At 31.6% G+C, this 23653-nt stretch overlaps 1 protein-coding gene across 3 annotated transcripts in view; it reads left to right on the top strand.

Annotated features, from left to right (window-relative positions):
• LOC149734642 (SLIT-ROBO Rho GTPase-activating protein 1-like) overlaps positions 1–23653 on the top strand; it is a 38972-nt gene that overhangs the window by 7979 nt on the left and 7340 nt on the right. The window contains exons 2-22 of one of the 3 annotated variants that reach the window (XM_089879885.1): positions 2494–2680; positions 5017–5188; positions 5991–6128; positions 6751–6849; positions 7302–7430; positions 8004–8152; positions 8602–8779; positions 9477–9695; positions 10210–10294; positions 10635–10668; positions 14754–14781; positions 15722–15826; positions 16145–16313; positions 16661–16766; positions 17401–17533; positions 18243–18423; positions 18954–19140; positions 19747–19866; positions 20392–20516; positions 20959–21155; positions 22548–22601. In XM_089879885.1, coding sequence (XP_089736011.1) covers positions 2494–2680; positions 5017–5188; positions 5991–6128; positions 6751–6849; positions 7302–7430; positions 8004–8152; positions 8602–8779; positions 9477–9695; positions 10210–10294; positions 10635–10668; positions 14754–14781; positions 15722–15826; positions 16145–16313; positions 16661–16766; positions 17401–17533; positions 18243–18423; positions 18954–19140; positions 19747–19866; positions 20392–20516; positions 20959–21155; positions 22548–22601 — 2795 coding nt within the window. Of the gene's footprint in view, positions 1–2493; positions 2681–5016; positions 5189–5990; positions 6129–6750; positions 6850–7301; positions 7431–8003; positions 8153–8601; positions 8780–9476; positions 9696–10209; positions 10295–10634; positions 10669–11921; positions 12046–14753; positions 14782–15721; positions 15827–16144; positions 16314–16660; positions 16767–17400; positions 17534–18242; positions 18424–18953; positions 19141–19746; positions 19867–20391; positions 20517–20958; positions 21156–22547; positions 22602–23653 lie in introns of all 3 variants that reach the window. The other 2 variants (XM_089879883.1, XM_089879884.1) reach the window with 2 other exon arrangements.

The raw sequence follows: 23653 nt of genomic DNA, 5'->3' as shown, positions 1-23653 counted from the left end.
AAAATATAACGTCATTCTTATGGCATGATTGCCACCCCGAACACATACCGAATGCTTATTTAAAGTGAAACTGAAATTATTTTTTTACAAAAGGTGTACTGGTAGACTTCACTAACCAGAATATACAATACTAAATTATCTATTTAAAACCGCACCGTTTTATCGTTAGATTCAGATTAGTAAAGGCTATATTCACGCAAAATTTTAACATAACTTCAGTTCCCCTTTAAGGTTTTCCACCACACTAAATTTCGCGCTCATTTTCTGTCGCCATGAATTCTACCAAGTATTTCTCGCAAAGTAATTTGCCTTGGCAAAGCTCCAGTACCCTGGGTTGCTGAAACGCTCGCGTTCATACGTCCCTGTGCAAGCAACGTTATCTCCCAAAATCTTGTCCAGAATTTCGCGACAAGATTTACCGGAGTCCTTCGCCCACGGCACTGCTAGTATACCAATACTTAAAAAGTAATGAATGATTTATATTTGTAAACTAGACACGTCTTGTCGCTCGCGCGTGCTCCGAGTGCGGTTTAATCTCGCATGCTTTACCGTGTACTTAAATTGAACTCTTCAATCAAAACCAAATGTTTGGTATTAATATAGAATTTCAAATTCCAAACCGTCTGTAATCGGCTCTGCATGAACTCGTGCAATTTTAACGATTTAACAGAGTGATTAATTGCTTTTGCATTTTCTTATCAGTTTTGCTTGGCGCCGTGCTACAGAGGTTAAAGCGCTCGTTTTCAGAAAAGGGAACGAGTAATGCCCGACGCTGCCGCAGTTGTAGCCGTATGTGTCCTTGGGCAAGACACTTAAATGCAATTGCTTTAACCCAGCGGTTACTAATAAGTTGTTTTCCCACCACGCGAGAATAACTAAGATCTATAAAACTGTAGTACCGACCTTGCATTCTAATAACGATTGCACGCGCTTCTGTGACGTCACAACCTATCATCACGGTCAAAGTCACGTGTTAAAGGACAGGGATTGACCTATAATGATAGTGTGACGTCATGTCGATCAATTAAGGAAAGGAAATGCGTATACTTAATACCCCACCGTGACAGATAAACATGTTTTTTGTACATTTCAATACTTTTGTGATTAATGTATCAAATGATATGTAATTTTTGCTGTTATTTTTTGTTAATTTTTTTTTGGTTTAATTACTATAAGATACAATGTTATAAGTTTGTGCCTCATTATTTTTGGTCCTATATTATACCTTGAATAGAGTATGTAATATTATTAGCTAATATTATTCAAAGATGTTATATTTAGGTATATTTAAGCAGTTAACAGCCTGTCTTCTGTCAAACAAATGTGTTTTATATTTATTTTCACATACATATTGTGTAGTAGGGGTCACCTTTGGGGAAAGATGGGACACCTTTTGATTGTATTTTCTCGTCCCATTTGGTAGTAAACAAAGAACATTCAAACAATTATAAAACCGTATCCTCACGACCCCCACAGACCCGTGAATTGTTCAAAACACAATCAGGATATTTAAATAATATGTGCTAAATGTGTCTTATCTTTCCCCACCCTACTGTATAGATATTCTATATTGCCACTTTTTCGAAAAGCTTAGATTCCTTGAAATCTTGATACAAGTCTTTTAAATGCTTGCTTAACTTTATTCAAGCACGCTGCTGAAGTTATAAGTCTTATGACTAATAGTATTGTCATATTGATTATTCTCTTGAGGTTAGATAGGCAGAGTTTTCCTCTCATGGGTCTTTATGTAGAAACCTTCTATGCCCACTCACTGCAGTAAATTCTACTGTTCTTTAAGAACTGATTACTCTGGTTCTGAGTCACTGTATTAAAGTTGCGTGGCCTTGTCTGTTTTCTTTTATTATTCTGTCTTTGTTTTGTCTTTTCCTTAAACCAGAATAATTAAACACTTATAAAATGCTAGATCCAAAGCTTAATGCTGCTATAATCACACACAAATAAAACAAAATAATAACAAAAGTCACACAAAGTTGTAGTTTTTGTTATATGAGTATCATGCATCATGCTATAGCAAGACACGCCATGTGACCTGAAATTTGGACCAGGATTATTCTATAACCCATAACCCAAAGTTCCATTATTGTTAACTAGCTAATAACTTGCCAGTGTGCATGAGGTGTATAAAGTCTCCACATATGTTTGCAATTGTGCATTGGTGTTATTCATCCATTTATTAATAAATCCTTTTAAAACATCAAACAATTTTATGTTTTTTATTAATTTATTAATAAATCCTTTTAAAACGCTGGACAATTTAATGTTATTCATCTATTAATAAATGCTTTTAAAATCCTGGTCAATTTAATAATGAATTCTTCTAAAACATTAAACAATTTAAAGTTATTCATTTATTTATTAATACACCCTTCTAAAATATCAAATCTTTTAATATTAGGTCCACCATTTAGAACTGTAAGCCCTTATGTTATTACATTCTACACACTGATCCAACCCGTGTTTTTGTTTCGCCAGAAATCCGACTTCAGTTGAATGAGCAGCTGAAATGTCTCGACCAACACACAGAGTCACGAACCACTTTGCTCAATGATATGCAAGAATTTTTCAAACGGAAATCTGAAATAGATTCAGAATACGCTCGGAAACTGGATATTTTATCTGAGAAGTATCTCACAAAGCAAAGAAACTTATACGCTATAAAGTAAGTTTCATGTATTTTTTTTAAGTTTGTAGAAAAAATCATGCACAAGTAAGCACAAATTAATGTGATATAAGGTTCTGTGAATCTTGCCTTAATTTGATACTTGATTGTGGGACTTTTTGATTTTGATTTTTTGGGGGGGATGGCTCTAATGGTATCTCTGGCCTTAATTCCAGGTTCCATGAGATGCTATAGGCCCTTACCCACATAGAATACTAATAAATCAGAAAATAATTATAAATTTTTTGACAAAGTATCATTACCAAAATACACCATGTGTTCTGCTGCATGCTAATAACATTGTTGATAATGTATGTGCTTGACTTTGAACAAGACGCTTAACATTAATTGCTTCAAACCAGTAATCAATAATCGGTTGTTCAAATTGTCGTCCATGCAAAAACAAATAAAGTCATGTTGTTTAAATTGCTGCATTGAATTTAAAGGCTGCAAACTTGTCATTATAGTAACCATTAGCTTAACGTACTTTCTATACACAATATGACATCTACTTATCCTTATAGGATATATAGTACTGTGGAGGAAGACAGGACACCTTTAGCACATAATATCCCAATATCCTATTCCCGTTTTAAACAATAAACAACGGCCTATGGTAGTCGTGAAGATACAATTTTATAGCTTTTTGAATGTTCTTTATTTACTACCAAATATGACAAAAAATGGATTTAAAAGTTGTCCCATCTCCCCCCTACTATGTTACATGTCCCATATTCTCCCCCCTACTATATTACATGTCCCATATTCCCCCCCTACTATATTACATGTCCCATATTCCCCCACCCTACTATATTACTTGTCCCATCTTACCCCACCCTACTATATTACTTGTCCCATCTTACCCCACCCTATTATATTACTTGTCCCATCTTCCCCCACCATACTGTATTACTTGTCCCATCTTCCCCCACCATACTGTATTACTTGTCCCATCTTCCCTCACCCTACTATATTACTTGTCCCATCTTCCCCACCCTACTATATTACTTGTCCCATCTTCCCCACCCTACTATATTACTTGTCCCATCTTCCCCACCCTACTATATTACTTGTCCCATCTTCCCCACCCTACTATATTACTTGTCCCATCTTCCCCCACCCTACTGTATTACTTGTCCCATCTTCCCCCACCCTACTATATTACTTGTCCCATCTTCCCCCATCCTACTATATTGCACAAAGTGCGCATGTACACACACTGTATTAAAATCCTATTTGTTCTAGTTGTTTCATTATTTATACAGTATCTTGCCACACTGTCAAAGATATATTTGTTTGTTGTTTTGTTATCTGCGTAAACATGCGTGTTATTTTATATACATTCCTGGGCCTTGAATAGAATTTAAGGTGGTTGTCATAACATTTGATTTTATTGATTTCTTGTTCAATAGATATATGAGATTGTATTGTCTCTACAGAAATCACATGGTTTTTAAATTACATCAGGATTTTTAGTTCACAATTGTGGATTTTAAATACAAATCATGATTTTTAAACTCACGTGATTTTTAAATTCACATGATTTTTAAATTCACATGATTTTTAAATTCACATGATTTTTAAATTCACATGATTTTTAAATTCACATGATTTTTAAATTCACATGATTTTTAAACTCACATGATTTTTAAATTCACATGATTTTTAAACTCACATGATTTTTAAATTCACATGATTTTTAAATTCAAATGGTAATTTTCTATTTCAGTTACCATGGTTTGCATATTCAATTCATGATTTCTTAGTAACACAGAAGTTTTTAAACCTCTTAAAGTCACACAAGTTGCTAAAATTTGTATTTTATAATTTACACAACCTGTGTTAACTTTTAAATTATCCAGCGTCGTGACCCATTGGTTTAGATGCTTGCATAGTAACCAAAGGGTACCCGGTTCGATGCTTGATGGCGATACTAAAACTGCACATGTGTCCTTGGGCAAGACACTTAGCAGACATTGCTCAAACCCAGTGGTCACTAATGGGTTGTCCAAATTATAAGCCATATCAAAAAAAAACAAAGTTGAAAAGTGTGGTGTGCACACATGGATAAAAAATTATGCGAAAATACGTTTCTACAAAGTAGTGTCGCAAAGTTGAACACCGGTCGCATGAAAGACTTAAATAGGCTTCCCAGGTGTTTGGGTAATGAGCCAAATCTGGTCCAAATCCCAGGTCCTTGACAAGGACCCTCGCCCATAAAGAATAAAACACAACTTTTAAATTTCTAGCAGGGCACGCATGCATACCATGCAATGCAACCCTATTAACACCTAATCACCTATTGCTATATTAATTATGTATATATTAAATTTCAGGAAAGAGCAGCCAGACCTTGACCTGCAATCACCCGTATTATGTTGGTTTCAAATGCTTGAACAATGCCAGCGTGAAAGCAAAGATCATCAATCATTATCAAACATATATGCTAATCACTTTATTCCAAGGTTGCAGATTGTAGTTGAAGATGCCATAAGACTTCACAAAAAAGTGAGTAATATTCATAAGTTAGTGAAAACAAACAAGCAGAGTCAAATATACTGTATTTATTCATGTTGTATTAAAATTGGATAATTCTGTGGCTTTTTTTGAAATTATTTTATAAAGTTACATTTTTAAAATACAGTTACACTCATAGTCGTCAAACATAGAGAACCTTATTAATTGTGTAATGTGTTAAATGAAGTATAATTTATGTTTGACTCTGCTTGTTTATTGCCTCCAAACAGCAAGATAAAGCTACACTGTACTTAAAATCGAAGTAGAAATTATAAGTCACCCCCCAAGTTAAAACATTGGGGTAAAATAACATTCTATACACCCCTAATGGTTTGCCTATGTGTTTTTGGCAAAATTAAGTGTACCCAAAAAACGAAAAAAAGCTTTGTATCAGTTTTAGCTTTAAGCTTCCCTGAATTTAAGGACTTTTTTAAATAGTAGCATTTTAGTTGTGGTCATTTTTGCTGACTGGTTTATATTTTAAAATCTCTTGTGTCCTTGGGCAAGACTATTAAAGGTAATTGCTACTAATCCATTGCAGTAATAGGTTGCTTAAGTTTTTTTTTATTATATAGCAGTAAAACATTTTTTTAAATATAATATATCCATCTAAGGGACTTTTTTATATATTATATATATATATATACATTTATATTATTAAAACAAAATGTAAAAACAATAGATAGAAAAGCTTTTTTATGTAGTTATAATATCAAGAAAAGTATATGGAAAAGGTTTTTTATTTTTATCACATTTAATACTTTTCCTCGTTTTAAAATTACAATTTTTCCAGACACGTGAGATCGCTCTATGCTCGCATGAAGATTTACTTAAAGATCTTCGTAAGCTGTATCAATCCATGCAGTTATATCAAGTGTATTATACTGAGTATGTACAAGCTGAAAGCAAGTTACGAGTTGCGGAAAAACAGGTGAATTACACGTTCTGTTATCTGTATATGGATTTTAGTAGCTGTATCTAATGTGATATATAATTTTACAAGTTACAAGTTGTGTAAAAAAAAAAAAATTACACATTTTGTTATTTGTAAATGAATTTTAATGCCTGTACGCTGTACCTAATGTATGGTATAATTTTACAAGTTACAAATTGAGAAAAACAAGTAAATTACACATTCTGTTATCTGTATATGGATTTTAGTAGCTGTATCTAATGTGTTGTATAATTTTTTTCAAATTAGAAATTGAGAAAAACTGGTAAACTATGCTTTCAGAGGTGGCATTCCCGGCTAACGACGAAACTTGTCGCCGCCTAAATCGACTGACTGAAATTTAGATTTCGACCTTTAGATTTCTAACTTTTGAAATAAGTAATGCACAAAAATTTAGTCGTCCGACTAAAACCGAGAATACCATCTCTGGTATGCGTATATGGATTTAAGTGCATGTACCTAATGTTTGGTGTAATTTTTACAAATTACAAATTGAGAAAAACAGGTAAATTATGTTTTTTATGCGTATATGGATTTTAATGCCTGTACCTATCGCGTGGTATTACGTTACGGTTTAAATTTTCTCGTTTATTTATTTTAGTTTGACAAAAGGAATGAGAAAACTTTAGACTCCCCGAAAACTGACAACAAAGTCAGAAGGTCTACTTCGTTCCGAAAACTGGAAAAATTAAAAGAAAAAGTAAGTTTTTATGGAAAACCATAAAATTCAAACCCCAAAAAATGAAACCTCAAAAAATTGACTAAGGTTTTCGCCACACGTAAGCCAAAGTTTTTACTTTTGATGCTACAGACTTTTTAGGTAAATTTCAAAAGTTAAAATTAAACCGTCATTGTGTAGATATTGTGTATATTAATTTTGAAGAGATAAATGTAAACCGATTTTATGTAGCAATGATTAGTTTTTATGTAGATATCTCAGTTTTCATTAAGATATTCTCAGTTTTATTTACTAATTTTCAGTTTTTCTGTAGATATTCTTAGCTTTTATTTAGAAATTCCCAGTTTTTATTTGGACATTCTCAGTTTTTATTTAGAAATTCTCCATTTTTTATGTAGATATCTCAGTTTTCATTTAGATATTCTTAGTTTTTTTTGTAAATCGTCTTTGTATTAATAAGTGTCATCTTACAGAGACAACTCAAGTACTCTGAGAGCAATCTCAAATCTGTGAAAGCACGTAATGAATACATACTTCAACTAGAAGCTACAAATGCTGCTATCAAGAAATATTATGGAGTAGATATCGACAACTTGTTAGATGTAAGCATATACTCATATAATTGTTATTATTTTTGACCGATATGTCTTTTTTATATAATGTATTTTTATCTTTTTTTTCTGTTTTCTTTTTTTACACGTGTAGTTATTATGATTTTTTTGGCAAATTTGTCTTTTATTTATACTGTTTTTTTTATCTTTTTATGTTTGCTTTTTTTTTCTTTCTTTTTGATGTAAACATATACTGTAGTTATTATGATTTTTTTTGAACAATATTTCTTTAATTTATACTGTATTTTCATCTTTTTATGTTTTTCAGTTTTTTTTTTCCTTTTTAATTTTGTTTGATTTTTTTTTATGTTAATTTAAATCATTTTTGACATTTTTATTTTATTGTTAAGTAAAAAAATATTTTACAAAAAAAAACTGTAAGAAAAGGTTCTCAAAATATACAGTTCAGAGTGTTTAACTAAATGATGAAATGTAATACAGTTACATTTTTCTATTTAAACTTTTTTGTATTTTTTACTTAATGTTGCCCTGTTTTAAATTATAGTAAAAGCAGTGTGTTTAAAACAATGTTCGTTTCATTTCGATATCATAATGTTGCTACAGACGATGGGCATGGGGTACCACAAGTCACTTGAGCGAGCATGGGGTTCATTTATATCAGCTGAAGTTGCCGCACAAGACTCCAAAATGACTGGCGTTGGCTTGCTGAAGAAAACTGTACAAGAACTGGACCATGATAAGGACAAGAAAAGGTTTTTCATTTTCAAGAGATTTTTTTTTTCTTTTTAATAGTGAAAAATTTTGTCCCATTATTTAGGACCAAATTTAACAAAAAAATGTTTTCTTTTTTTATGTAGTGAAGTTTACACATTTAACCTCATTTTAGTTAAACTTTAAAGAAATGTGTTTTAACTTTTTTTTAGTAAAGTTTTAAACGGAAAAAGTATATTTTTAAAATATATGTTGTTTAGTAAGATGGAGAAAGATGGGACACCTTTTCATTCTATTTCTCTGCCCATTTGGTAGTAAACAAGAAACATTTAAAGAATTCTAAAACCGTATCCTCACAACTCCTATAGACCGTTGTTAATTCTCTAAAACACGATCAGGATATTTAGATATTATGTGCTAAAGGTGTCCTGTTTCCCCCACCCTACTAATATATATGTATGTGTGTTTTTTAATTAAACTTTTCCCACAGATGTATGGAAAACAATGTGAATGCATTCGCCACGCCACCTGAGTTTATAATGATGACACACAGCAGTGATGATGTGGCCAAAGTATCGCTTGCTCTTCCTCAGCTGCATCGGGAGATTGACAAAAGATGTAGTGAGATGGAGAGGACAGTACAACAAATGCTCACAGATGAAGATGAGGTAAAATTATCTCCATGCAGTGGCGCAGCCAGATAAAAAAAACGGGGATGGGTTTAATCAAAAAAATTTCAAAAAAATTATTTTTTAATTTTTTTTTTAATTAATTTTTTTATGGGTTTCAAAGGGGGGGGGTTGCGACAACCTCCCTGGCTGCGCCAACGTCTGCATGTTTCTAAATTTTCGATTCTGTACTTATAGGTGTGGGTTGGGACAGGGCACCTTTATAGCATCCAAATATCATAATCATGTTTTAAACAACAAAATACGGTCTGTGGGAATCGTAAGAATACGTTTTTTTATTATATGTGTGAGGTCCTTGTCAAGGATTTAGGCCAGATTTGTCCCATGGCCCCAACACCCAAAAAGCCATAACATATACATAACATAAAACCTTAACATAGGTGAAGTTCTATAGTAAAACATGCCATGATACCTAAAAGTTAGGCCGGATTTCTCCAGAACACACACAACTGTATCTTAAAACAGTAGGGTGGGATAAGATGGGACACCGTTTTATTCCATTTTCTCGTCCTATTTCTTATTAAAAAAATAAATAAATAAAATTAGAAAACCGACATGACTCCCATAGGCCGTTGTTAGTTGTTTAAAACACAATCAGAATATTTGGGTAAAATGTGGGAAATGTGTTCCGTCTTACCCCACCATACTATACAAATATATATCATATGAATTATAGATGAAGAAAACAGTTGACGCTACATCGAAATCAATGGATGAGTACGCAGCGGACATGACTTCGGATGTTGTCTCGCCCTTCCAACACACCAGGCACATGAGGGAGTTCCCCGGGCTTCCTGGGGCCGTTACGTTCGCTGCCCCACCTTCACCCTACCTTACTAAAGAAATTACGAAAACACGAAAAACTTTGCTTGATTGTGAAGCATTTTATCTTGAAGTAAGTTAGTCAATGTTTGAAAAGGGTTTTTCTTCCTTTTTGTTTTATCTTAAAGTAAGTTATGTTGGCAAATTTAAAGTTTTAAAGTAATTTTGCAAGGTATTAGGCCCAATTAGGTTAATAGCTTATATTTCTAGATCTGTTTAGCACTAAAATTTTAAAAACTTCATTTTTTATAAACACATGCCAAATTTTTGTTTATATGTAAAAACTCCACAACATTTGAAACTGGTTTGTGCTGTTACTTTTTAAATATTGCTGGGGAAAGTGGCAGGCAACTTAAAAAAGGATAAAAAGCATTATTTTTTCAGCCTATATACATTAATATTATACCGCAACAAACAGTAGAAAAAAATTAACATTAAATAATATGACAGTTAAAAAAATTGTAAAGCGTTAGGCCTATAAGCAATGCTATAACTTAATTCTGGCAGTTTTTCAAAAACCGTCTCTAAAATTGTAATAAAAGTAAAAAAAAGTGTTTAAGTGTTTAAAATGTCTTCATATGTTTCAGAAATTTGAGGATTACCTTCAAAAAAGCAGCCAGCTTAACAGATTACGGGCTCGACACCAAATATTAGAAAAAGCACTTGCTGAAGGTAATGTAAAATCTAATGTATTTGATTTGATATTATTCAAACTTATTTTCTATTCAACTAATAAAGAATTCTGTTGTGGTTTTTCATTAAAACATATTTTTTATAGCCCAAAATATTTTATCAAAAAAATTTTGTTCATTACTTTTTAGGGGGCTATTAATTTGTATACCAAAAGTATTTTATCAAAACATTTTTGTTTATTTTTAGTTTTTAGGTTTATATTTTATACACCAAAAGTGTTTTATTAAAACATTTTTGTCGATTTTTTTTGCCTTATATTTTGTTTAAAAAAGTTTAATTATAATTTTAAAGTAAATTTTTTGTTTGTTTTTTTCTACAGAAATCCCTATAGCTGAAACTAGCACATTTACAAGGTATGTGACTTCTTATTGGTTATGTTTATTGTTTATTATGTTATTTATATCAGAGTTGGCATTTTTTATTGTACTTGATGTAGATATATTTCAAATTGTCCTATTTATTTTTCAATAACAATAAAAATACCCAACTCTGAAAATATCAATTTACAGATAGTTATCTATATTATGTATAGTAGGGTGGGGGAAGATGGGACACCTTTCATTTTATGTTCTTGTCCCATTTGGTAGTAAATAAAGAACATTTAAAGAATTATAAAAACCGTATCTTCAAGACTCCCATAGACCGTTATTAATTGTTTAAAACACAATCAGGATATTTGGATAATATGTGCTTAAGATGTCCCATCTTACCCCACAATACTTTATAATAAGAACAAACAAGGAAATTTAAAATAAAACTTATTTTCTAAATATTTTCTATTTCCCATAAAACCAGACGTTTTCCCCATTTTTATTTTCCCTTTAAAAAACGATCAATTTGAGCTAGATAAAGAAAAATTTTTCTACACAGAATATGAATTTAATTTTATTTGACGTATAATATAATCACCTAGTAATTTTTTCTTTGTTTGTTTTTTTAAATTATTTATAAATTCAATTCTAATGCAATCTGTTCTATAAATTATTCTATAAGACTCATATATGTCTAATAAAATAGCAAATTTTAGTTTATATTTAGATTAATTTTGTATAGGTTGTATTTAGTTGCATAGGCGCCAAACATGGGGTGTCACGAGTTTAAATTTCCCCTTAAATTTAATAATTAAATAGGTTTGGAAACAGGGGTGACATTATATGTTTTAGTACTCCATTTTTACCCTACTGTTATCTATTTATATAAAAATAAGCCAAAGTATTTTGCATTCACCATATTAATCAATGAAGTTTCTTATGTAGGACTACTATGAGTGTAACTGTATTTTGACAATGTGCCCCTGAAATTTTACTAAAAATATTCCGAAAATTTTATGCCTTTTTTTAAAAAACGACAAAATTCATATTATTTCCGAAATTTCATTTTTTTTTCGATTTTCAAGTTTGGTGTCTATTCATTTTTTTTTCGGTTTTAAAGTTTGGTGTCTTTCCAAGTTTGGTGCCTATGTTTAATATTATTTTTATTTTATAAAATTATCAACCGTATGCATTTTGTCTCACTGTATGTCTATGTATTGTTGAATGCTAACACAATATTAGTTGTAACCTGTATTTGCATTGTACTAACTGCATGTTATATTCCACGGGTGTAGTAAATCTGGTCCACCAACTGTGCTTCGTAAGCCCAAAAAAAAGTTTATTCGTCGCAAGAGAGCTAAACACTCACAAGTCAACATAGCATGCCACTTTAGCACCGACCTGCAAGCTTATTTAAAGGTATATTAATCAAAAACATAAAAAAATTGCTTAAAACAACGAAATTTTTTATAAAAAAAACTTTAAAAAAATTTATAAAAAAATTCTGATATTTTTTAAAGGAAGTCAAAATGAATTATAAAAAAAAAGGTTTCTACAAAAATAATTTATTTAAAAAAAGGTTTCATTTTTTAAAGAAAAAAACTGTTTTTAAGGTTTTTCTTACAAAAAGGTATTTTGGGGGAATTTTGGATTTTTTTACAAAATCACAAACCAACAGAATTGCAAGCAAAAGTGATGTTCGGCTCAAAAATGTTGTGTGCACACATACATAACTGTACATGCAACCTACATATAGGGATGCACATTACAGAATAATTAGGTATTCTAGGATATCCTAGAATACTTTATTTCGAATCTAGAATTCCGTATCTAGAATTTCGAATCTTTTTATATTTATAGATTCTATCATAGTAGCCTTGTTGGATCTGTAAAATGATCAAAAATTGTACTATTGGGTAGTTTTTGCGTCATGAAACGTATAGCAGGCTATGAAAAGAAATATAATAAATTTCAAAAATTGTTTATATACTTTATGAGATGAGGTGTGATGACGTCATTAAACAGAATACCGAATCCCGTAATTAGATTTGAATACAAAAGGATTTGAATCTCATGGATTCGAAATTCTGTAATGTGCATCCTTACCTACATATAGAGTAAAATTATTTTTACTTATTTACAGCCCACTGTATAAAGTAGCAGCTGATACAGAATCAACAATAACTGTATAACGAAATTAACATTTGTTTTGAAAAATGTTTAAAAAAAGTTTTAAATAAATTTTGAAAATATATTTTATTCAAAAATGTTGTGTGCCTCAAGCATTAGAGCTTGGTGTGAATCTAAAAAGTAACATCACTGGTATTGCTTAAAAACAAGATTGAAACCTGTTGTTGTGTATTTCTAATGCATTCATTCAGTTGAACTGGTGTAATGAATATTTTATGAAGCCAAGGTTTTTAAACTGTCTACATCAAGGGTGACTGTCTGTTTCATCTGCACAGCTGGATTACCATGTAAAATGCAATGACTATCATGCAGAATTAAAAAAATTGTGCCTTTTTAACTTTAATATTCGAAAAACCACATCAGAAACCATAAGACTTACAATTTAAAGTTGTTTTCGTAGTTTTTATATATGTAAAATGCAATGACTATCATGCAGAATTAAAAAAATTGTGCCTTTTTAACTTTAATATTCGAAAAACCATATCAGAAACCATAAGACTTACAATTTAAAGTTGTTTTTGTAGTTTTTATATATGTAAAATGCAATGACTATCATGCAGAATTAAAAAAATTGTGCCTTTTTAACTTTAATATTCGAAAAACCATATCAGAAACCATAAGACTTACAATTTAAAGTTGTTTTTGTAGTTTTTATATTTGTAAAATGCAATGACTAGCCTACAGAAAAAAAGTGCCTTTAAAACTTCAATATTAAAAAAAACATATCAGAAACCATAAGACTTACAATTTAAAGTTGTTTTTATTAGTTTTAGTATGTGTAAAATGCAATGACTAGCCTACAAAAAATTAGAGCCTTTTTAACTTCAATATTCAAAAACCATATCAAAAACAATAATGCTTACAAATTATATTTTTTAGTGTTTTTATGCGTAAAGTGCATGGACTGTTCTACAGAAAAAATAAGGCTTTTTAAACCTAAAAAAAATTAGGGCCTTTTTAAATATTCAAAAAACAAAAAGACAATTTAAAATCAAACAACGTTTTTATATCGTTTATAATGTACTGTACAATGTACCTATATATTAATTAACCTTTCTTAATTTAAAATAAAATGAAATGGGTAGTGTTCCGCTTAAATGTTAAACTTTAAAAGTACTAAAAAAATTTTTAAAGCCACATACTTTTTGTGTGAAAATTTTCATAAAAAAGTCTTCAAAATATAATTTTTCAAAATTGTAAAATATTTTCATTTTTGTCCTTAATGTTGCTTTGTGTTTGAAGTCAATTTTGTTTTGTAGATTTCAAATTTTAAATGTTATTAAGTGAAAGCACTTAATATTAACAAACCGCATACTTGTACCTCACTTAATTAATGGTTGGTATGTCCACACATGCTTCATTATTAAATGACTTAAAACTTTATTAAAGTACTTTCTAAAATTTCAAAATTGACAAAAATATAAATTTTGTTTTATGGAAATGGGAATAGAAAGTTTTATTAAAATAAACTCTTAAATATAAAAAATGATGGCTAACCATTTAAAATTTAAACCAGCAGAATTTCAGCTTTGGGGCTATTTTAGTTGGGTTCAAAACTGTAGGCTTAATTTGTGTGGCTTAAAAATATGGCCTTAAAACTGGTATATAAATAATACCTTTTATTTGGTTAAAAACTGTAGGCTTTATTTTGTGGCCTTGAAAATGCGGCTTTAAAACTTCATATTTAAATATAACCATTTGTTTAATAAAAAACTGTAGGCTTTATTTTGTGGCCTTAAAAACGCGGCTTTAAAACTTCATGTTTAAATATAACCGTTTATTTGTTTGTAAATGTCTTTAAAATTAACCCACTCTTCATAACCATTCAGTGTTGTATAGTTGAATGTAACATGTGTAGGTGTTGATGCATGCATCTAACAATTTGTCCTATAACGGTGTTACGAACATCACTTTTAAATTTATTTTATTGTTAAAAGGCCACGTCGGTCTCTGAGAAAACTACAGGTAAGACGCATGGTTGGTGAATGTGAACTAACCATCAAAAATTGTGTTTTTATTGTGTTTTGGGCTGATAAAAGCTCATTAGGCTTATTTGTAAGGTTTTTTGGGGTGTAGGACCTCGTCTATATAGAAGACTATGTGTTTTATTGGGGTAATGGGCATGAGATGTAAATTAACCATAAAAAAAATTGTTTTTAAAGTGTTTTGAACTGGTAAAAGCCCATTATGCTTATTTGTAGGGTCTTTTGGGTTCTGCTGTAGGACCTAACCTATAAACAACACTATTAGCCTGTTCACATGGGAAAAAAAGAAGGCATATCGCTCTTTTTTTTGAAAAAAGTGACAAATATTTGCTGAGTCACTTTTTAAAAAGGCACAATTTTGGACCAAGCCGCGAGGTGGTCCAGACGATAAAAGTCTCGTAAAAAAAGACATTTCATAGCGTGCAAATTAAAACTAATCTTCACTATTTGAAGACAAAAATAAAAATTTGTGTTAAGTGTATTAATAATATAGATTTTCTATCTCAAGTTTGTTTTTAAGGCATTTTGCTGCAAATTTTCTTCTCTTGGTTTTTTGAATTATATAATCTTGGCGACTGTATTAAAAGAGATAAAAAAAAATTAAATTTACATTTTCTTATAGTAATATACATTTTCTTACCCCAAATTTTGTTGTTTTTGAAACATTTTGGTGCTCATTCCCTTCTCTTCGTTGTTTTATTTAATATAATTTTAGCTACTGTATTCGAAGAAAGTAAAAATTTTAAAGTTACGTTTATGTCGTAATACTCATTTTCTCCTCAAAAAATTTTGTTGTTTTTAAAACCTTTTTCTGCTAATTCTCTTTATTTTTAAATCTATACAATCTTCGCGACTGTATTCGGAGAATTTTTTTAATAAAGTTACATTTATATAGTAGTTTAAACTTAACCATAACACAGGAATCTGGTCGATCCATTCCGCTCGTAGTTGAAAGTTGCATTCGTATTTTGAACTTGTATGGGTTACATCATCAAGGCATATTCCGTGTCCCTGGTTCCCATCAGGTCGGTATTTTGTGTGATATTTTTTACTTAATTTTTTTTTTTTTAATGTTGTGTTTTTACTTTGATTGAATATACTTAACATTAATTTTTTTAATTTTTTGGTTCTATTTAGCCATTGAAAAAGAACAAAAAAAGAGAATATAGAATTGTCAAAAATGCGAATCTCTATAATAAAGAAAAACAGCAACACGTAATAAAAAATGTCAAAATTACCAAAAACAGTAAATGACAAAAACAAAGATTTAGAAGAAGTCAAAAACTAATAAAAAAAACATTAAAAAAAATACCAAAAATTAACCAAAAACCAATTCCCCTCAGGAAATAACGGAAATGAAGCGACTTTTTGAGGCTGGTGAAGACCCAGTCAGTGAAAGAGAGGATGAAGTTGATATCAACTCAGTTGCAGGGTTGCTTAAACTTTACTTCAGACAACTGGATGAGAAACTTTTTCCGAGATATATTTTCGATGATATTGTTCAGTGTGCACGTGAGTATTTATGTGAAATTCCTAAAAAAGTTTAAAAAAAATCACGTGAAAATTATTCACGATATGTTAACTATATGAACTATATAACAAATCTTCTATATTAAGATTTTTCATGTTTATTTAATTTCGGATTACAACTTTTTATATGTTTTGTGATTATATTGTAAGAACCACATTTCATTTTGTAAAATTTGATTTAGTTTTTTAAATGTTTTTTCAAATGATTATTTCACAAGATTTTTTTAAATGTTTTTTTTACAAGATTTTTTCACATGATATTTCCATGATTTTTTTCACATGATGTTTCCATGATTTTTTCACATGAACAATTCACGTGACCCTTCCAGATATATCGGACATGGAAGATCGTGTTGTGAAAATCAGGAAGATTATTCTCAACATCCCTGAGTCCGTGCTCATTGTGATGAGATATCTCTTCGCGTTTCTAAACCAGTAAGTCTTATGTGTTTGATTGAATGAATGTATTTAACTTTTTATTTTCTGTTTCATACACCTCCTGCCCGCTTACTAGTTACCACATATGTAACTTGCTTTATCCTCCCCTGACGCGCATTGAAAGTTGTTATAACGTGGGTGTTTCATGTTTCATACACTTCGTGCCAGCTTACTAGTTACCACATATGTAACTTGCTTTATCCTCGTGTGGTGGGACATAGACAGTCATTATTTAGTGTTCTGTTTCGTACACCCTGTGCCAACTTACAAGTTACCATGCATGTTACTTACTTATGTGTGCATTGTGGGGCATTGACAGTTGTTATAATATGGGTGTTTTGTTTTACACACCCCGTGCCTGCTTTTGAGCTACCATGTGTGCAACTTGTTTATCCTCACGTAGCCGGAAAACAGCAGTTGTTATAACAATGGTGTTCTGTTTCATATACCTCGTGTCCTCTTATGAATTACAACATAATAACTTTGTAGGTTATGTGATTTTAATTATGTTGCTCGACAATGAGCATCAGGTTTATCAATGCACTATGTGTGTCTGGTGTATAAGAAGACACCCATATTACAACTCGACAGTGAGCACAAGGTATACCAAACTAACACGCTGCATGAACAGTTTATCGCAGAACAGCGACGAAAACATGATGGACGCATACAACATAGCTGTCTGCTTTGGTCCCACCCTGTTACCAGTACCAGATAACTATGACCAAGTCACTTGCCAAGCTAATGTTAATGAAATCATAAAGGTTAGTATATTTTTATATAAAATTTGGTAGTGTAAAATATACCCTTTTGAACATATAGTAGGTGGGGGAAGATGGGACACCTTTAGCACGTAATATACAAATATCCTGATCCTGTTTTAAGTTTTAACAATTAACAACGGTCTATGGGAGTCGTGAGGATACGGTTTTTATAATTCTTTAAATGTTCTTCGTTTACTACCAAATGGTACAATAAATTAAAATGAAAATGTGTCCCATCTTCCCCTACCCTACTATATATATGTATATAATGCAATATTCGCTGCCAAAACTTTTTTTTTATTTCTAATTTAAATTTTTTCAGCTTCCCCCTTTGCTTGTACAAAACCTGGTCCCCATTTGTTGCCATAGATATAATTCCAACAGTTAGTACTGTAGTAAAATATAACTTTTTGAACACACTAAAATAAGAGCAATATATTAGGCTGTTTTCAAATTCAACTAATGGTGTATCAAAGAAATATATTTCGGCAGGACGCTTACCAAGTTAAATAATATTAGAAAAATATATATTACTTTTTACTTTTTTTTAAAATAATATTTTTTTTGTGAAAAACTATTTCTTTTTTAAAAAATTGTTGTTTTTTTTATTTTTTTTTTATAAAAATAATGACATTTTTTGGGGGTCAAGCAACTACCTCTGTGTTCACCAATAAATATAAACCACTTTAAACCAGTTTTTACTTACTAGACGATAGTAGTAAACCATGAAGCTATCTTCCCTGATAAAATGGATGGACCGGAATATGAAAAGGTCATGACCTCTGACGAGTTTGCCCCCGACGACCCCGGTGATACCATGGCAACCGAAGTCGACCAATCAGCTGCCGATCATCACAGCGCTTCAGCACACTCTAGTGTCAGCGATGACGGTACAATTTTATTATTATATTGCGTTCAATGTTCTTTGATTGCTACCAAATGGGACGAAAAAATAGCACAAAAAGGTGTCCCGTCTTTCCCCACCCTACTCTAAGAGAGTGCCTTACTACCACATGGGACAGAAAAATAGAAAGAAACGATGTCCCATTTTTACCCTGCACCACTAAAATGCCACTTCATATTGAATAAAGGAATTTAACTTACTTTATTCTCGCGTAGCCGGAAAACGACAGTCGTTATCACACGGGTTTAACACCTCGTGCCAGCTTACGAGTTACCTTGTATGTTACTTTGTGGGTGATTATTTTATTTTTTTTATGTATGGCTGATAATTTGGACAACCCATTAGTGACCACTGGGTTGGAGCAATTGCCATTAAGTGTCTTGCCCAAGGACACATACGCCCACAGTGGTAGCAGCAACGAGCCTTGAACCCATTACCTATGGGTTACAGGCAGGGCGCGCTAACCGCTATGCCACATGTTAACACATACAAATATAATGCAAATTTTTCTCACAGAATCTGAGCAGTTTTTGGAAGCGATGGCAAAGTATGATTATAAAGGTCGTTCAGATCGTGAGTTGTCTTTCTTAAAAGGTGATTGCGTCACTTTGTACCATCGTGCGTCTGATGACTGGTGGGAAGGAAGTTTTAAAGGAAAAGATGGTCTTGTACCCCATGCTTATATCGTTGTACAAGAGTATATGTAAGTTTTGTATGCCATGTGTATTACAGTGTAGTTATGTATGGTACACCTACAAAGTAACATACTTGGTAACTCATAGGCTGGCACAAGGTGTGTGAAACAGAACACCAGTGTTATAACGACTGTCGTTTTTCGGCAATGCGAGGATAAAGTAAGTTACATTGATTCATTCATATATTAAATATGGGTATGTGTCCTTGAGCAAGACACTTAATGGCAATTGCTCCAACCCAGTGGTCACTAATGGGTTGTCCAAATTGTGCCGTTCATAAAAAATAATCACCCACAAAGTTGCATACATGGTAACTCGTAAGCTGGCATAAGGTGTATGAAACAGAACACCTGTGTTATAACAACTGTCATTGCCTGCCATGCAAGAATAAATAAGTTACATTTATAATATTACATTAATGTACTTTTAATTTACAATTGTGTCTATACTATAAAAAATAATAATCACCCACAAAGTTACATACTCATAAACTGGCACGAGGTGTATGAACACCCATGTTATAACCACCGTCATTTTCCAGCCACGTAAGGATAAAGTAAGTTACATTCATAAAACATAAAGATGGTATATCTAATATACATTTTATAACACAGAGATGGTATATCTGACGTATTATCAAGTTGCAATGAATCAGAAGTGAGTCTCGATAGTGGTGGAACCCCTCAATCACCTGCGCACAAAAGCTCACATTTTTTTAACCCATCAAATAACAGGTAATTTATAAAACTGGATGAAATAATGAATCGTTATACTTGGGTGGGGTAAGATGGGACACCTTTAGCACATAATATCCAAATATCCTAGTCACATTTTAAACAATTAACAATGGTAGTCGTGAGGATATGGTTTTATAATTCTTTGAATGTACTACAAACTTCTACCAAACGAGTTACGAAAATAGAATGAAAAGTTGTTCCATTTTCCCCACCCTACTATATTTTGTAAGTCTAAATCTTGTATTATTGTCTCACAATATAGTAGTTTGGTGCAAAATTGCTAACTTGCAGAAAGTATTGAATTATTGGAGTAAAGGTGGCTGTACACAGTATCCGGAATTCGTCCGTTTTGTCTGTTTTCTCCGTTGTAAAGTGTTGGTATGTTATAAATGTGAATATTTTTATTATTATTATAATACAATATAATATTGTCTTGGATTTAGGCAAAAGTTGGCTCATTACCCCAACACCCAAAATAAAAATTAAAAAAAAATGAAAATAAAAAAATGTGTTTTTTTTCAGGAGAATGAGCAGTGAAACATCTCGTCCAGCTGACCAATCACGTTTGCCGATGAAAACGAAGTCGTTGGACCGTTGCAACAACGCACAAGAATACATTCGACAACAAAAAGCCAAAGCTAAAATAGGTACGTTGTTCTTGCTGCCATAACAGGGGTGCATTAAAAACACCAGTTTTGAAGCTCAAGGTTGCTACTAAATATGCAGTTAGGCACTAAACAGACATTGCTCCAACCCAGTGGTCACTAATGGATTTCCAAACTATCAATAATACAGTTTGGTAATTTCTCGTCTGGTAGAAAACCATAGTTGTTACAACATGGGTGTCTGTTTCATACACCTCGTGCCTGCCTACAAAATACCAAGTATGTAACTTTGTGGGTGACTTTTTTCTGTATGGTTGACAATTGTATATGGCTAATAATTTGGACAGCCCATTAGTGACCACTGCGTTAAAGCAATTGTCGTTAAGTGTCTTCGCAAAGACAAATACACGCACAATAGTAGCAGCGACGAGCCTTGAACCTGTAAACGGTGGCATTTTCAGCTAAAACAAAAACTTAACACCAGGCTTGGTACCTACAATTGAATCACCTGGCAAAGTTCAACGGTCCGGCAGCATGAGGTATGAAAAACCTCCGCCCGCTGAGCTTGATCAACAACCCAGTGTTGCCGAAAATGATCCCGCAAGCCTCAGTGTTGCCGACAGAATTGAGCGTTTTCGTAAAAGCACAAGCTCAACAAAAATTGATCCAGATGCGTTACAAGTTAGTTTGTTTTTCATTAAGTATTATACATATATTTTACACTTTTTATTATTAAAAACTCTGGCCTGAATCTTAAGTCCATAGCATGCCTCAGTAGAACCTCACCTATATAGAACAGAATAATAAGCCAACTCTGACCAATATCCCAAATCTCATGACGTGCAAATCATACCATACTGTAGGACCTCACCCATATAGAATATATTACACTAAAGGTTTTTGAACTTTAAGACACCCCTTGGCTTTACGTACAAAACCTACACCCTACCTTTTGCCCAAAAAACATGTGTGTTAGCCATAGCTCATAGGACAGTTTATCATTTATATATAAATGATATACAATTCCAGTTTGAAAATCATGTTTTAAACATATGTGTTCTATTTTTATCGTTATGTTTTCTGAAATTTTACAGTATGTTTAAAAGGTATTTACTGCTATGTTAAAGAAAGTAACAAAAAATACACTTTATTTTTAAGATGCACATTTAGCCTCTAAAACCAATTGTCTTTTTTTATTTTTCTAAAACACCCAACTAAGAACTATGTATTGTACCATAGCAAATAGAATTTGTCTATTTATAGGCTGTTATTTAATTCAAAAAGTTTCCCTAAAGATACTTTTACAAATTAGCTGTCCTGTTTTCATGCTATTCCATTTTATAAATGTTACTATTATCTAAAACTGCTGAGCTAACCCTCGAAATTCACTGTGGCATTTTTCAAAATGCCTCCAATACTTCACCACAGAGCATATGTAAAGTAATCGGTGGCATTTGCCACGGACATTATTTTTATGTGCCAGAGTTAAATTTCGAGGGTTATGTAATATAATACTTAGTGCATGATCTAATACAGTAGGATTAATATTAATAAGGTATTAATATAACTAATGTAAGCTTTGTAAACATTGGTGGCTCACTTATTGTTGTGGTGCATGGTATAATGAACATGCCTTGTTATGAATGCTTTATGTAATGTGTGAAAATGAATTAAAAAAATGTATATTTTTAGAACAAAAAGAAATACATATGTTTTTAATACAAAAAATAGGTATAGTATGGTGGGGTAAGATGGACACCATTAGCGCATAATATCCAAATATCCTGATTGTGTTTTAAACAATTAACAACAGTCTATGGGAGTCATTAGGATACGGTTTTAAATTCCTTTGAATGCTCTTAGTTTACTACCAAATGAAAGGGGAAAATAGAGTGAAAAGGTGTCCCATCTTCCCCCACCCTACTATATATTTAAATAAAAACAAAAAAATACATATTTTTTTTAAATAGGGGCTATTAAAAGCATTTTTTTTTTATTTTTTTTCTGTATCATTATAACTGGCATTGAAAGGTAAAACTTGTCTACACCTGTGTTATATACTGTTGTTTACAGAGGCGTCCCTACGGCAGCATACCATGTATTGTGCTTTATGAGGGCCAACGCAAAGTAAGATACATCACCAGTGTTATGTCTGGCTTTTCAAAATCATAATTTTTTCATTTGTTTTCTGTAACTCATCTGAAATTTTTTTCAATTCGCAAAACAAAATCATATTTTAATTTTTACCGTGGATTTGTACAGTACTTCCATAATTATTTGTTCTATTTGGGAAAAGTTTTTAACTTTTCCCCCTAATAAGCAAAAAAATTGTATTTTTTAAGAATTTAAAAAAAAATGTTTAAAATATAATGTGTGAAATGGTAATTACTAAAACCTAAAAAATCCTGGTCTACATTTTAAATATATATACAAGACAAAAAGTCACCTACAAACTTATATATGTGGTAACCAAGTAGGCACATGGTGTATGAAACAGAACACTTGTGTTAGAACTTAAATTGACTCACCACCAAGAATAAATGTGATATGCATTCAAAATGCTGCTCTAATAGATAAAATGGAATGGGCCAAACTGTGGCCAAATTCCTAGGGCCCAAACGGTCTTTGGTAAAATAACTTACAAACAGATAAATGAAAATTAAACAAGACAAATAATTAGGGAAGTACTGTAACCCTACAAGTGAAATTACAACCAAAATTTGCACACACACAAAATCAAACCAAAATGCACGTTTTCAACTACATTCTGAATCTAGAGTAATAGGCCAACTCTGGCCTAAATCCCAGGTCCTCAAAACAGAATGAATTATAAATACCAAAAGCCCTTGGTGTACCACACCATTGAACCTGGGAGTTTTGCCAAAATTAGCCTAAAACTTCAAAAATTACAAATTCAGTGAAAAAAAACACCCAAAAAATATTATAATCAAGAAAAATTATTTTTTTTAATGTTTTACACTGCATGAATTAATTCGCAATCATATAAACAGAATTTAGTTCATTTTTCTTGAAAGACGCCAGCAAAATTAGGTATTTTTTACTGGGATTTTGATTCTAATTTAATTGAAAGTCTATATATACTATACAGGATGTTTATATAAGTTTTTTTTTTGCTAAAAACATTTTGCCAATTTATTTTTCGCTTCCACACTTGTGTT

Source organism: Ciona robusta, chromosome 6 (assembly GCF_009617815.1).
Source record: "Ciona robusta chromosome 6, ASM961781v2".
In the NCBI taxonomy this organism is placed as follows: domain Eukaryota; kingdom Metazoa; phylum Chordata; class Ascidiacea; order Phlebobranchia; family Cionidae; genus Ciona; species Ciona robusta.
Note: the sequence above shows the minus strand (reverse complement) of the source record. Positions and strands in the feature narration are given on the sequence as shown.